Source organism: Tamandua tetradactyla, chromosome 17 (assembly GCF_023851605.1).
Source record: "Tamandua tetradactyla isolate mTamTet1 chromosome 17, mTamTet1.pri, whole genome shotgun sequence".
Taxonomy (NCBI): domain Eukaryota; kingdom Metazoa; phylum Chordata; class Mammalia; order Pilosa; family Myrmecophagidae; genus Tamandua; species Tamandua tetradactyla.
In genome coordinates this window covers 5,183,045-5,196,519 of record NC_135343.1, presented here as the reverse complement: position 1 = coordinate 5,196,519, position 13,475 = coordinate 5,183,045, and the positions used below count along the sequence as shown (strand labels likewise).

The 13,475-nt window shown below is 44.8% G+C and overlaps 2 protein-coding genes and 1 pseudogene across 6 annotated transcripts in view; 2 read left to right on the top strand and 1 right to left on the bottom strand.

The window, feature by feature from the left end:
• Positions 1-2,312: 2,312 nt before the first annotated feature.
• Positions 2,313-5,509, bottom strand: LOC143660644 (uncharacterized). 2 transcript variants are annotated; one of them, XM_077133871.1, is made up of 3 exons: positions 4,695-5,509; positions 4,311-4,396; positions 2,313-2,740 (listed from the first exon to the last, which is right to left on the bottom strand). In XM_077133871.1, the coding sequence occupies exons 1-2, from the start codon at positions 5,378-5,380 to the stop codon at positions 4,318-4,320; spliced, it is 765 nt and encodes a 254-aa protein (XP_076989986.1). In that variant the 5' UTR covers positions 5,381-5,509; the 3' UTR covers positions 2,313-2,740; positions 4,311-4,317. The 2 variants fall into 2 exon arrangements, with proteins under 2 accessions (XP_076989986.1, XP_076989987.1); XM_077133872.1 differs by lacking the exon at positions 4,311-4,396.
• The window catches only part of REV1 (REV1 DNA directed polymerase), a 119,469-nt gene continuing 110,821 nt past the window's right edge, over positions 4,828-13,475 (top strand). For 3 of the 4 annotated variants that reach the window (XM_077133858.1, XM_077133861.1, XM_077133860.1), the window contains exon 1: positions 4,828-5,543. The gene's annotated coding sequence lies outside the window, so the exon portion shown is untranslated. The remainder of the gene's footprint in view (positions 5,544-13,475) is intronic. The other variant, XM_077133857.1, reaches the window with a different exon arrangement.
• LOC143661086 (septin-7-like) lies at positions 5,532-13,127 on the top strand (annotated as a pseudogene).

The following is a 13,475-nucleotide window of genomic DNA, read 5'->3' as shown; positions in this document are numbered from 1 at the left end:
GATAGAGTCACTTTCACATCACATCAGTCTGCCATATGACTGTGGATAAGTCACATGACCCCCTGCAAAAGGAATGCGGTGCTGATAACACACCCCAAAGGAATTTGGTATTATGAATATGAATCAATCGAAAATTCCAAACCATTTTGTAATTGCCATTTTGTGACCCCTCTAAAAGCTCGTTTTCTCTCTTCATAAACCAGATGGCATAGTGTTCCCACCTCGTGTCCGTGTCCATCAGGCAGAATGCTTCTGGTTGAAAATATCACAGAAGCAACTTTAGTTTCCTTCAGACTGGAGTAAATTATGAAGAGGATGGTAACAGGAAAGTAAAGAGCCCGATGCAGGGGAGACTTCAGGCATGATTCCATCACCGATTTGGCTCCATGGGTCTGCCATTCTCTCAGCTCTGCCTTCCCTCACATGCTCACTCTCCTTTAGTACTGCTTCCCTTGTGGTGACAACATAGCTGCCAGCAACAGCAGGGGCTCCTTGTTGACCCAAACACTGAACAAAAGTTGCCAGCTTCATACTGGCCACTCCTTTCCTGTGCCCAGGGGAAGACCATTCTCTGATGACTGAGGCTGAGTTCCCTGAGCCAGTCACAGTGCAGAAGCCAGGGGTAAGGTCAGTTCCCCAAACAACGTGGCTGTTACCCAGTGGCAAGAAGAGCGAAATGGAGGTAGGACTAGCCATTTAAATGACGCTGCAATTCCACCCACCACTGGGTAGTGACAAGCTGCATGGGAGTGACCATGGCACAGGGATGAGCATCTGCTGTCCCTCGGTTAAGCCTGGTGTCTGTGGGCTTCTCGTGGTGGGAGCACCTTGCCCCGCTGAGTGCAATCCCAGGGTTTAAGCATTTTCCCTGCAACACAGATGCTAAACACAAGCCATCGACATGCCATCTCAATTGAAGGAGGAAAAAAACACACCAAAACTGGAGGAAGTCTGGCTGGATTGTGAGGTATGGCAAGAAGCTGTCACTGTCATCAGCCAGCACCTTCCTAAGGGCTTTTAAGGGCATGTGACTAGGAGCCGTATTTTCAATCCACATGATTTTTTAACATTTTCAATCCCCCACCACCCCCATCCCCATTGACAGGACAACTCCATTGCCTTACTCAGACCCAAATTCTATAATGTCTACCAGAGAGACCCTTCTAAAGGAAAAACCTGCTGTTGCCACCTGTGCTGGTTTAAAAGGATGTATGCGCCCTAGAAAAGCCATGTTTTAAATCAAAATCCCATTTCATAAAGGTAGAATAATCCCTATTCAATACTGTATGTTTGAAACTGTAATCAGATCATCTCCCTGGATGATGTGATTTAGTCAGGAGTGGTTGTTAAACTGGATTAGGGGATGACATGTCTCCACCCATCCGGGTGGGTCTTGATTGGTTTCTGAAGTCCTATAAAAGATGAAACGTTTTGGAGAATGAGAGATTCAGAGAGAGCAGAGAATGCTGCAGCACCACAAAGCAGAGAGTCCACCAGTCAGCAACCTTTGGAGATGAAGAAGGAAACCGCCTCCTGGGGAGCTTCATGAAACAGGAAGCCAGGAGAGAAAGCTAGCAGATGACGCCGTGTTCGCCATGTGCCCTTCCAGCTGAGAGAGAAGCCCTGACTGTGTTCACTATGTGCCTTCTCACTTGAGAGAGACCCTGAACTTCATTGGCCTTTTTGAACCAAGGTATTTTTCCCTGATGGATGCCTTTGATTGGACATTTCTATAGACTTACTTTAATTGGGACATTTTTTCGGCCTTAGAAATGAAAACTAACAACTCATTAAATTCCCCCTTTTAAAAGTCATTCCGTTCCTGGTATATTGCATTCCAACAGCTAGCAAACTAGAACACCACCGCTCCCCAATCTGAGCCTTTCTTGGTTGTTTAAACTCTCTCAATAGCTCCCTATTTCCTTTAGGACAGAATTTCTCAACCTCAGAATTATTTTGGAAGCAGATAACCATGAATAATTTTGTTAGTATAAGCATGTTCCATGCAATATTTGGTATATATATTTTATTAAAAACATTGCTCATCTGAAATTCAAATTTAACTGGGCATTCTATATTTTATCTGGCAACCCTACACTGGAGGAAAAGGAAAAAAAAGGACAACTCATAGTTCCTTTTTCTTTTTGTTTCTCCCTACTCATTAGTAAGCTGAAGGGAGAGGGTATGGGTAGCATGTGCCACTATTTAGAAGTGAAATTAAAACAGTTGAGTTAGTTTTGTGCAGCATTTCTAACGCTCGGCTAAGAACAAAATACATATGCATATACAAACTACAGAAATGAACGGTACAATTTTGGTAATTCTGCATGTGAGTTAAAAGTTCTTACATTCACAGTTAAAAGTGGCATTGCACAATAGAAAAATGAGTAGTAACATTCATGCTGACAATTTTAAATTTTCCTTACTCAGGACGTTAAGTAGCAAATGAAAATCACACTGACAAACCAAGAGCAAAACTGTGGAAGAAAGGTACAAGCTTTATATTTTAATACCTTTAATGGTACTTTTTCCCCAGCTATTTGAACAAAGGACTCCATATTTTCATTTTGCGTGGAGCCTGGCAGATGACACAGCCAGGCCTGGGATGGGTGGAGGTGTGGGGTGCTGCGCTGTATGTCAGATGTTCAGCCTGATCCTCGGCCTCGACTCACTGGGTACCAGTGCCATTCCCATCCCAAGTTGTGACATTCAGTTGTCCCCAGACGTTGCCAACTGCCCCCTGGGGGGCAGAGACAGCCCGTTGGAGAACATTGCTTTTGGAGAAAATCCACCTGCTGGCTCCACAAGCCCCCTGGTCATCTGGCCATGGCCCAGCTCTTCTGGCCCACACACTTCTCCCCTGGGGATGCACCGGTCACTGCTGCTCTCATGCTACCATGACTGTCCCAATTTCTAGACCACCTTCCCCCAACTTCACTCAGCCAATGCCTTATTTGCTTTCAAAATTCTCTCCCACGTCGCCCAGCCCATCTACCCCAAATCCAACCTCCCCGGACGCCTCTCCAGGCCGCCCGCTGGGTGAGGCCCTCCTTTGGCCTGGCCCTCGGGGCTGCAGCCCCCTCCTCCCTGCACTACCTAGGCACAGGACTTCTAGGAAGCCAGACTTGGAGCCAGAACATGTGGACAGCGCAGGACTCTATCTTTTCTCTCTTAATCTGCGATTCCCAGCACAGTGTCTGGCACCCTACATGTTCAGTAAATGAAGGCAGGAGGGAGGGAAAGAAGAGCAGAGAGGTCAGGAGCCGGTGGAGGAGAAAGGCCAGATGAGATTTTCCTGTTATGTGAGTAATAAACGTTGCTCTCCATATTCACTTTTTACTTTTAGAAGTCCATTAACTCAACTATAAAAATAAACGCTGGTCCCTCATAAAAACAATATATGACAATAGAGTGACTGGAGGCCCTTGGTACTTAGATCGGCTGCGGGGCTTGTTTTACTTTGTCCCAGGCACAGCCCTTCACTTGTCCCTCATGATCACTGCTTACTGCACATGGTCCAGCTCAGACACTGGCCTTGCTCGGTGGCCCCTCCCTGTCTGCTGCCCCCTGGGTGGGAGTTTGTGCCCAGACTTGCCTCCTGCGTGGGACGCACTCCCTGTTCTCAGGCAAATCTGTTTATGCACTGGTCATTCTAAGCCGCCTTAGTCATCTGCTGGCCCGTGGACTTGGGGGTCAACAGCCCCTGAATACGAGGCCAGAGCTCCCCACCTCTGCCCTGCTACCAGGTTCTGCCAGGAGAACAGCAGAGGGACGCCCAGAAGCGGCCGACCGCGGCCCTTCCGAGCAGAAAACAGGCTTCCCGGAAGCTGGGAAACTGGCAACCTACTGAAATAAAGCAGAAGTAGGGTGAAAATTCAGTTCAGGCCCTGTACTTAGGGTGGAAACTCTGTCAGGGAGGAGCGGATAACTCCTCCCTAGGTTGCCATAGGTAAAGGAAATGCAGAAAATCTGCAGAGGGCCTAAAAAGAAATATTCACTCGTCTGCTGGAATAATACTTTTTCTGAGATTTGCCAGTTCTTGTGCCGCTTTTTTTCCTTTATACCCCATTCCCACCCTAGAATTCAGCTCTCGAGGCTCCTTGCCTCAAGGGAAGCATATTTGTCAGGCCAAAAGGGGTAGGGGAAAACCCCAGAGGAAAGGAGAACCTTCACTACAGCAAAGCCCTACAAATAGCCAGATTAAGAGAAGGGCATTTAAGGAGAGGGTTTGCTGCCACTGGAGCCTCGAATATTACCGCAGGCTTGCTGAGGGACGCATAACAGGAAAAATGAAGCGTTGATTTACTTACATGGGCTTCAGGTGAGGGTCCTGCAAACCCGAGAGCAGACGGCAAGCGCGCCCTCCTGCCGGGCAAAGCCCCAGAGACGGCGAGGCCTGGAGGGGCAGGGTGCTCTCAGGGCAGGGGGCGGCCCACGGGGAGCTCCCAACCTTAGACGGAACCCAGGGACTCGGAGTTGTCCGAGCTGGGATTTCTGTGACCCCGGGGTAAAGGTGGCTCAAAACAAAATTTAAACAGGCTGGGATACAGTTCTGGCTGCCCTAACAGACTCAAAGTTAACCAGGGCTTCATCAAGAAAGAAATCGGTTTCTCATAGAAATGTCCAGAAGTAGGCGGACTCTGGCTCAGCAAAATCATGAAGGCACAGGTTCCAGGTGACCTGAACAGCAGTACCTTAGGCCGGCTTCCGAGGTAACTGCGGCGAGAGGGCGCAGGATCCCGGGCTGAGGGGCCCGCCCCGTCTCACTTCCGTTCCGGGGGCGGGGCCGAGTGGCCGCAAGGGGGCCTGGGAAATGTAGTCCTCCCGGCCGCCGACGGGGCGGGGGCCGGCGCAGCCCCGGCACGGTGGAGGGGGCAGGGGGTGCGGCTCTTCCCGTCCGCTTTGTTCGGCCCTTCACCCCGCAGACAGGAAACTGGCTTGGTTTTTGTAAACTGACAGAATATTGGTGTCGGTGGCCTCGGTGGTCATGACTGGAAACCTGTTCCCTCAAGGCCAGAGCAGGCCATTGCTGAGGCGAGGAAGCGGACACGGCCTGAGGAGAGGCCTTGCCCCCGTCTGGACCCGAGGGGCGGGTCTTCCCCCGAGCTCCAAGCAGGAGAGCCCTGGAGGCTGGGAGAGGAGAAGGGTCCTGAGAAAGCCCGAGGAGGAACTTCTCGCACATGGTGGGCGCTGAAACGCACATGGTGGGCGCTGGGAGCGGCGAGGGGGCGGACTTAGAGGAAATGTCCGCAGTCATGGCGGCCTCCTCACACGCTTCTCGGCGGCACGCAGGCGGCTCGTGGAGCGTCCAGCTGGAAAGAAACCTTTCCGTCCGTCGCGGGGTCCCTCCGTACGTGTGCCACGGCCCCCGCGAGGGCATTTATTTCTGCTGCCTCCGAGTGCACGTGAGGCCCCGCCGGGTTGGATGCGGCGCTGACCTGAGCTGGCCCCTGACGGCCTACCACGCGGCGCCGCAGACCCAGGAGGGACACGAGACGCGCGGCCTGACTTCAAGCCGGCCCTCGAGCGACATGACGAGCCAGGTGAGAACTTTGCCACCTGACCAGGTGGGACACCGGGCAGGGCTGATGGGCCACGGGACTAACTAGGGACCCGAGGGGACGTCCTTGCACTGTGGCAGAGACTGACTGGCAATTTCGGCACCTTGTTTAGATCTTTTAAAATTTTTTAATCCGTTCAAAACTTTGTTTTTAACTTTTTTTTTTTTATCGTATAGTGTTACATATCTACAAAGCAAAGAAATAAAGAAGGCATAGTTTTCAGAACACTGTTTAAAAAGTGGTTACAGGACAGATCCCAGAGTTTGTCATGGGCTACCATACGGTCCTCTCAGATTTTTCCTTCTAGCTGCTCCAGAATATAGGAGGCTAGAGGGCTTAAATACTTTTTTATCATCACAATCAACTTTTTTTTTTCCTTCTTTTTTTGGGAACAATAACATGTATACAAAAAAAGCTATAAATTTCCAAGCACAGCACCACAATCAGTTGTAGAACATATTTCATTCAAAACTTTTTAAAAAGCATAAAGCCATTGGAAGGTCACTATTTGACGTCTCATCTCCCCAGCTCAGGTATACACACACAACACACATATTCACTCAACAAACATTTAAAGAGTGCAACTCATTCATATATTCATTCCATAAATTTAAATTCCAGGTGCTGTGTTAGATGTGCAGAGTATGAAGCCAAATATAACTCAGCGTCTGCCCTCAGGGAGCTTCAGATAATGGGGAAAAGGGCGGGAATTATTACAGCACAGCATAATAACTATGACACATTTGCCCTGGGGAGTCATGGTAGCTCAGAGAGGAGGGCTTCTAAATTGGATACTGTTCTAATCTCATGAAATATGTACTCTTTCTGAAACCCAAGTAGAAAACATCCAATGAGTCATGGAAAAAGAAATAATTATATTTGGTATTTCATTTTAGGGTTTGAGATCCAAGATATTTTGTGGGATCTGGGAAATTTGATCTTATACATAAAAGGGAGAGACATTCAGGAAAACAAGGAAGCTCCCTGGCTCCTTAACCCTGTCTTCTCATCTTTTTTCCACCAAGCCATTAAGTTGGAAGCAGGCTCAGTGCCTGCGGACTGTGTCCTCGAAGTGGGGAAAGCAGTGGTGATGGGGCACAAGCTGGCTGGTGCGGAGTGGGTGCACACCCAGCCTGTCTCCCAGCTGTTGTAAAGCCCAGGGTCCAGAGCCACTGTGGGCAGCAGCCACCTTATTCAGAGCCCTACATGACCCAGAGAATTGGGTCTACTCCCCCAAAACCCAAACTACCTAATCTCAGCCAGGAGGATATAAATGATCTGAATAGCCTTCAACCATATATGATTCCATTTATATTAAGACTTTGAAATGACAACATTTTAGGAATGGAGAATAGATTATTGGTTGCCAGGGGTTAGGGATGAGGGGGAGAGGCAGCGGGAAAGAGGCGGATGTGGTGGCAGGGGACCACAGAGGGGACCTTGTGATGTGCGGTGGCAAATAAGCGCACTATACATGTGATAAAATTGTATAGAACTAAGTACATGCAATTCACAAAAGCAAGTGTAAGTAAAAGTGGGGACATCCTAGCAAGATTGGGGGATGAAATCAATGTCAATATCCTTATAAAGTATTCTGTAGTTTCCAAGCACGACCATTGGGAAAAACTGGGTGCAGGGTACATGGGACCTCTCAGCAACTTTTCTAACAACTGCATGTGAAACTATCCTTAATAAAAATTTTAATAAAAAAAGAAAAACATTTTGCTCAATCAGGACATCTTAAAGAATAGCAAATAGGTCAGAACTTTTGGAATACTGTAACACAAGACTTTCCTGCTCAGAGAAACTGGACCTTGATTCACTCTTCCAAATAACAAAAGGATGAATTCAGAGAGATTTCAGAGACAGACTAATCAGCACCTTTGCACAGTAAGCTGATTTAGCTCTTTCTGTTGACATTTCTAAGGCCCTTTCTGCTTTTTTTTTATGGTAATTTAAAACCAGAGATTGCAGATAGTGTACATAAGCAAAAAACTGGTTTTCAAGTTACCCCATTGCCCAGACTTCAGCATTTAGCTGAACATGTTGAAGAGGCTTTACATTCCAAAAAGGAAAAAAATAAACTAAGCAGGTCATACTACAACTAACGTAACTAAACCAGTCATCCTCCCCTTTACAAGATAATAAAAATTTTCTCTTTGACAAAGACATTCCATGCTACTATACAAAAAGGGGGGAAGGAGACCCTGGAAAAATATCTCATCTTCACTAAAAAGAAACAGGAAATAATGCTTCCTCCTTACTGTTCCAAACAGGAAAAAATGAAATGAAACAGGAAGGTTGCCCTGCCCAATTTCCATTGATGCCCTGAACTCAACAAGGAGAATTATCTTCATTAATAGAAGGGAAAAACCAAACTTTTCTATGGGATCCCATATAGCCAAAACCATGATAAAGCACAAAGTTAGAGGACTCACACTTTCGGATTTTAAATCTTATTACTCAAAAGAGTGTGGTACTGGCATAAGGACAGATAGGTAGACCAAAGGAATTTAATGGAGGGTTCAGAAATAAACCCTCAGATCTATGGCCAATTGATTCTGACAAGGGGCCAAGTCCACTCAAATGGTGCTTGGAAAACTGGATGTCCATGTGCAAAAGAATGCAAATGGATCTCTACTTATACCATAAATAAAAATAAACTCCAAATGGATCAAAGAACTAAATAAAAATCCTAGAAGAAAACACAGAGAAGCATCTTTAGGACCTTTTATCAGGCAGTGGTTCCTTAGACTTTACACCAAAAGCACAAGAAACAAAAGAAAAAAAATAGATAAATGGGACTTCATCAAAATTAAAAACTTTTGTGCATTGAAGGATTTTATCGTGAAAATAAAAACACAACTTGTAGAATGGGAGGAAATATTTGGAACCACATGTATAATAAGAGTTTAATATCTAGAATATATAAAGAAATCCTACATTTCAACAACAAAAAGACAAACAACCCAATTAAAAAAAAGGACAAAAGACTTGAATAGACATTTCTCCAAAGAAAATATACAAACGGCAAAACAAACAAACAAACCATGGAAAGATTCTCAACATCATTAGCCATTAGGGAACTGCACGTGAAAGCCACAATGAGACACCATTTCACACCTACTAGAATGGGTTGTATTAAAAAAGTAATACTAATAACAAGTGTTACAGAAATAGGAACACTAGTTCATTGTTGGTGGGAATGTAAAATACTGCAGCCACTGTGAAAAAGTTTTGGCAGTTCCTCAGAAAGTTAAATATAGAATTACCCTGTGTACCAGTTTGAAAGGAATATGTTCCTAGAAAAGCCATATTTTAATCCTTATCCAATCTTGTGGGAGCAATGGTTTCTTTTAATCCCTATTCAGTAATGTAGGTTGGAATTTTTTTATCAGATTACCTCCATGAAGATGTGACACACCCAATTGTGGGTATTAACTTTGTTTAGATGGAGATGTGTCTCCACCCATTCCAGGTTGGTCTTGATTAGTTTACTGCAGTCCTTTAAAAGAGGAAACATTTTGGAGAAAGCTTCAGAATGATGAGAGAGCCTTAGGAGAGCCAGGAGATGCACGAGAGCCCACACAGCCCGAGATCCCTGGAGATGAAGAAGGAAAATGCCCCCAGGAGAACTTCATGAAGCAAGAAGCCTGGAGAGAAAGCTAGCAGATGTCACCGTGTTCTCCATGTACCTTTCCTGTTGAGAGAGAAACCCTGAACTTCATCTGCCTTTTGGTTACCAAAGTAAACTCTTGTTGGTGCCTTAATTTGGACATTTTTATAGACTTGCTTTAATTGGGACATTTTCATGGCATTAGAAGTATAAACTTAAAACTTAATAAATTCCCCCTTTTTAAAAACTGTTCCATTTCTGGTATATTGCTTTCTGGCAGCTAGCAAACCAGAACACCATATAACCAAGCAATCCCACCTCTAGGTATGTACACAAAATAATTGAAGGAAGGCATTTGAACAGATTTGCACACTAGTGTTCATATTGACAGTGTTCACAATTGCCAAAAGATGGAAGTAACCCAAGTGTTCAAGAGATAAATAAAATGTGGTATATGTGTGTGTGTGTGTGTGTGTGTGTGTGTGTGTGTGTGTGTGTGTGTGTGTATATATATAATGGAATATGATTCAGCCTTAAAAACGAATGAAGTTCTGTTACATGCTACAACCTGGATGAAACTTGAAGACGTCATGTTGTATGAAATAAGTCAGATACAAAACGACAAATATTGTATGATCTCACTGATGAGAAATAATTAAAATATACAAAATCATAAGAGTCAGAAACTAGAAAACAGGTTACCAGAGGCTGATGGGGTAGAGAACAGGAGTTAATGCTTCACTGGCAGAGTTTCTGTTTGGGGTGATGGAAAAATTTAGGTGCTGGATGATGGTGATGGTAGCACAAGATTGTGAATGTAATTAACACCACTGAATTGTGTATTTGAAAGTCGTTAAAGTGGGAAATTTTAGGTTGTCTATACATTACCAGAATAAAATTTTAATGAAACCATACAACTAAACAACACAGTGAATCCTAATGTGAACTGTGGGCTATGGTTAATAGTGCAATTATAATAATATTGGTTCATCAATTGTAATAAAGATACCACAGTAATGCGAAATGTTAGTAACAGGGAAAACCACGAGTGTGAGGGGGGTTATATGAGAACTCTGCTTTCTGCATGATTTTTATGTAAACTTACAACTTCTGTAATTAAAAATAATAATTAAAAAAAATCCTTTCTGATAGATATAAGTGCTACCCTGTCAACTAAATCCTATGATGATTTCTACCTATCTCCCTCGGAATCATTAAACTGTTTGGATGGTAGGGCGTTCAAACAGTCCTCCGACACTTCCTGTCATCCACCCAGCGGCTGAAGCTCTCAGTCCCTCACTAGCCAACATGCATTTCTTCTCTGTGACAGCACAGCAGGAAACTTTATTGGGAGAGATCTTTTATGAAAATGGCACTGCCAAATCATATGTCCTCAGATGAACTGAGATTTCTACAAACACCTGGAGACTCCCTTATGCATGCTCCTTTAATAGTACAATTAGATATCACTCTGCTTTTCCCTATGTATTTAACCCAACTTCAATTTGAGGATTTTTGTGAAGTTCCTGGTTCTCTCTGGGACAACAGTTTACTGGTGTGGGAAGAATCCTAGGGGCCAAACTTACCTAAGTAGAAACTGTCTTTCCTAAACCCTTATATGTACTTGCTCAATACCCTTTAAAGCCTGAAGCCAAGGAAGAATGGAGGCCTATAAAGAAAACCTTATAGAGTGGGGACTCTTTATTCCTTACAGTAGTGCAGTGTTGCCTGTTAGCATGCCTCGTGGGCATAGATACGGGTTTACACAAGACCTTAGGATCATAAATAAGATTGCAACTGCTTGTTCCCAGTAGTCCTCAACCCAAATTCTGTCTGGTCTTCAACACCACCTGAAGCCACCCACTGCCAGAACTGAGGCTCCACCCACCCACTGCCGGGACTGAGGCTCCGCCCACTCACTGTTAGGACTGAGGCTCCACCATCTGCAACCAGAACTTACACTCCGCCCACCCCCTGTCAGGAATGAGGCTATGCCTACTGGCTGTTAGGACTGAGGCTCCACCTTTCTTAGTGTTCCATCTGCTTCAGACAATCAGAATCCTTTTGCCTCCTGGGGAAATCAGCAGTCCACCTAGATTGTTTGGCTCCAGGGATTTACTGAAACTTCCCTCTTAATTCTCTCAGATTCTTAATTGGGACCTTAAGGATTTGAGGTTTCCTTGTGATTCTGTTCTAGTACAATATGTAGATGATCTTTTACTGTGTTCCAAAAATGGGCAAAGCTCTAAGATTGATTCTGTGTTTTTTAAAGACCTTAGCTTAGAAGGGACATAAAGCCTTCAAAGAGAAATTACAATTCTGCGACAACATGAAAACATTCGTTATTTAGACCATCACAAGAAGACAGGTCTCTCACCATGAAAAAATTACAGACTGTTCGTGATTTTCCAAGACCTATTATTTAAAGACAATCTGGAGGATTTCCTGGGCTGAGCGGATATCACAAGCACTAGGCACCCAGTTTTCTGACACCACATCCCCTCCCCATGAGCTAGGACCTCAGTCCCTGTACCTCTCCCCTGGGAAAAGCAACATGAATTAGCCTTCTGCAACACCCCCCGACCCCCAGAGTTGCCCTTTTTGTTGATGAAAGGTCTGGACAAACGTGAGGAATCTTCAGAGGCCCGTCACTTGTTTCAGTCTTCCCTTAGATCCAGAAAACAAGGAATATCCACGTTATCTAAGAACTATAGCAGAAGTGGCAAAGTTTATGGAAGCCTCAACCGACTTAGTTCTAGGGTCTTCTCTGAACCCTAAAGGGTCCCTCTGCTATCCAAACTCTTGTATTGATGGAAAATATTTAGCATTTCTTGGCCTGACATCCTGTGAAATGTTATGCATTTCCTTTCAAATATCACTATTCATTGCTGCACCTACTAACCCAGCTGCACTCCTTCCTTACCTGGAGAAGGTGAACATCGTAATTGTTTAGCCCTTCTAGATCATCTATGTTCTATACAGAAATGTTTTAAATTCCCCCGAATAACCCTGACCTAATTTGGTTTGTGGATGATTCCTTTGTAAAAACAGAAACTTAAAATTATCAAGCAGGTTATGCTTTCCGAAACCTGAATGCCTCTTTGGAATATAAACCACAACCAGAAATTAAAACAGCTGACATGGCTGAATTGATCACCTTCACTTGGGCCTACCAACTGGAAAAGATTAAATGAGAAAAGCAGCACCATGATTCTGTTGGAATCTGGAACACTGGAATGATGGCTATGTGTTCTTTACAAAGTAGCTCAACAAAAGAACCTTGAAGGCTATGTGGGATTTGCAGATCTCCTAAATCAAGTATACAGAAAATCCGTGAAAAAGAGGGTTTGAATTCACCACTTTTGATAGTAGGTGAATCTGTATTGGGAAAGTCAACATTAATCAACTTGTTATTCCTCACAGGTTTGTATTCTCCTGAGTATGCATGTCCTTCCCACAGAATAAAAAAGACTATACAGGTGGAACAATCCGAAGCTTTAATCGAAGAAGGTGGTGTTCCATTGCTGCTAACAATAGTTGATACCCCAGGCTTTGGAGATGCAGTGGATAATAGTAATTATTGGCAGCCTGTCATCGATTACATTGATAGTAAATTTGAATACTACCTAAATGCAGAATCTCAAATGAACAGACTACAGATGCCTAACAATAGGGTGCAGTGCTGTTTATATTTCATTGCTCCTTCAGGACATGGACTTAAACCATTGGATATTGATTTATGAAGCGCTTACATGAAAAAGTGAATGTCTTCCCACTTATTGCCAAAGCAGTCACTCTCACACCAGAGGAGTGCAGACAGTTTTAAAAAAAGACGCTGAAAGAAATCCAAGAACATAAAATTAAAATATATGAATTGCTAGAAACATGATGAAGAAGAAAATAAGCTCGTTAAAAAGATAAAGGACCGAGGGGCCAAGATGGCAGCTTAGTAAAGTGCGCGCGTTTTAGTTCATCCCCCAGAGCAACTGCTAAATAACCAGAAACAGTACAGAACAGCTCCCGGAGCTACGACAGAGACCGGACACACAGCGTACCCCAGTCTGGACCAGCTGGACCGACTGCGAGACTCCGCAACAGTGAGTTTCCCGAGCCGCGTGCACTTTCCCAAGAGGCGGAGGCTGGCAGCCGGCGCCCCTCCCTCACAGGCGGCTTCCCGGACCGGCTGTGGGTCTTGGAAAAGTGAGTTCCCCAAGCTCGGCAACCGGCGCCCCTCCCCCACAGGCGGCTTCCTGGAGGGAAAGGAAAGAGTCTCCAACAGTGGCAGGGACTGGGTCCAA

What these genes read in the sequence shown, in the direction of transcription:
- LOC143660644 (XM_077133871.1), bottom strand. Translation starts at nt 5,380, where the DNA reads ATGCCCTCGCGGGGGCCGTGGCACACGTACGGAGGGACCCCGCGACGG. An exon ending in ACCTCGGAAGCCGGCCTAAG is followed by an intron (nt 4,397 to 4,694) that starts GTACTGCTGTTC and finishes CTGCCCCTCCAG; the next exon opens with GCCTCGCCGTCTCTGGGGCT.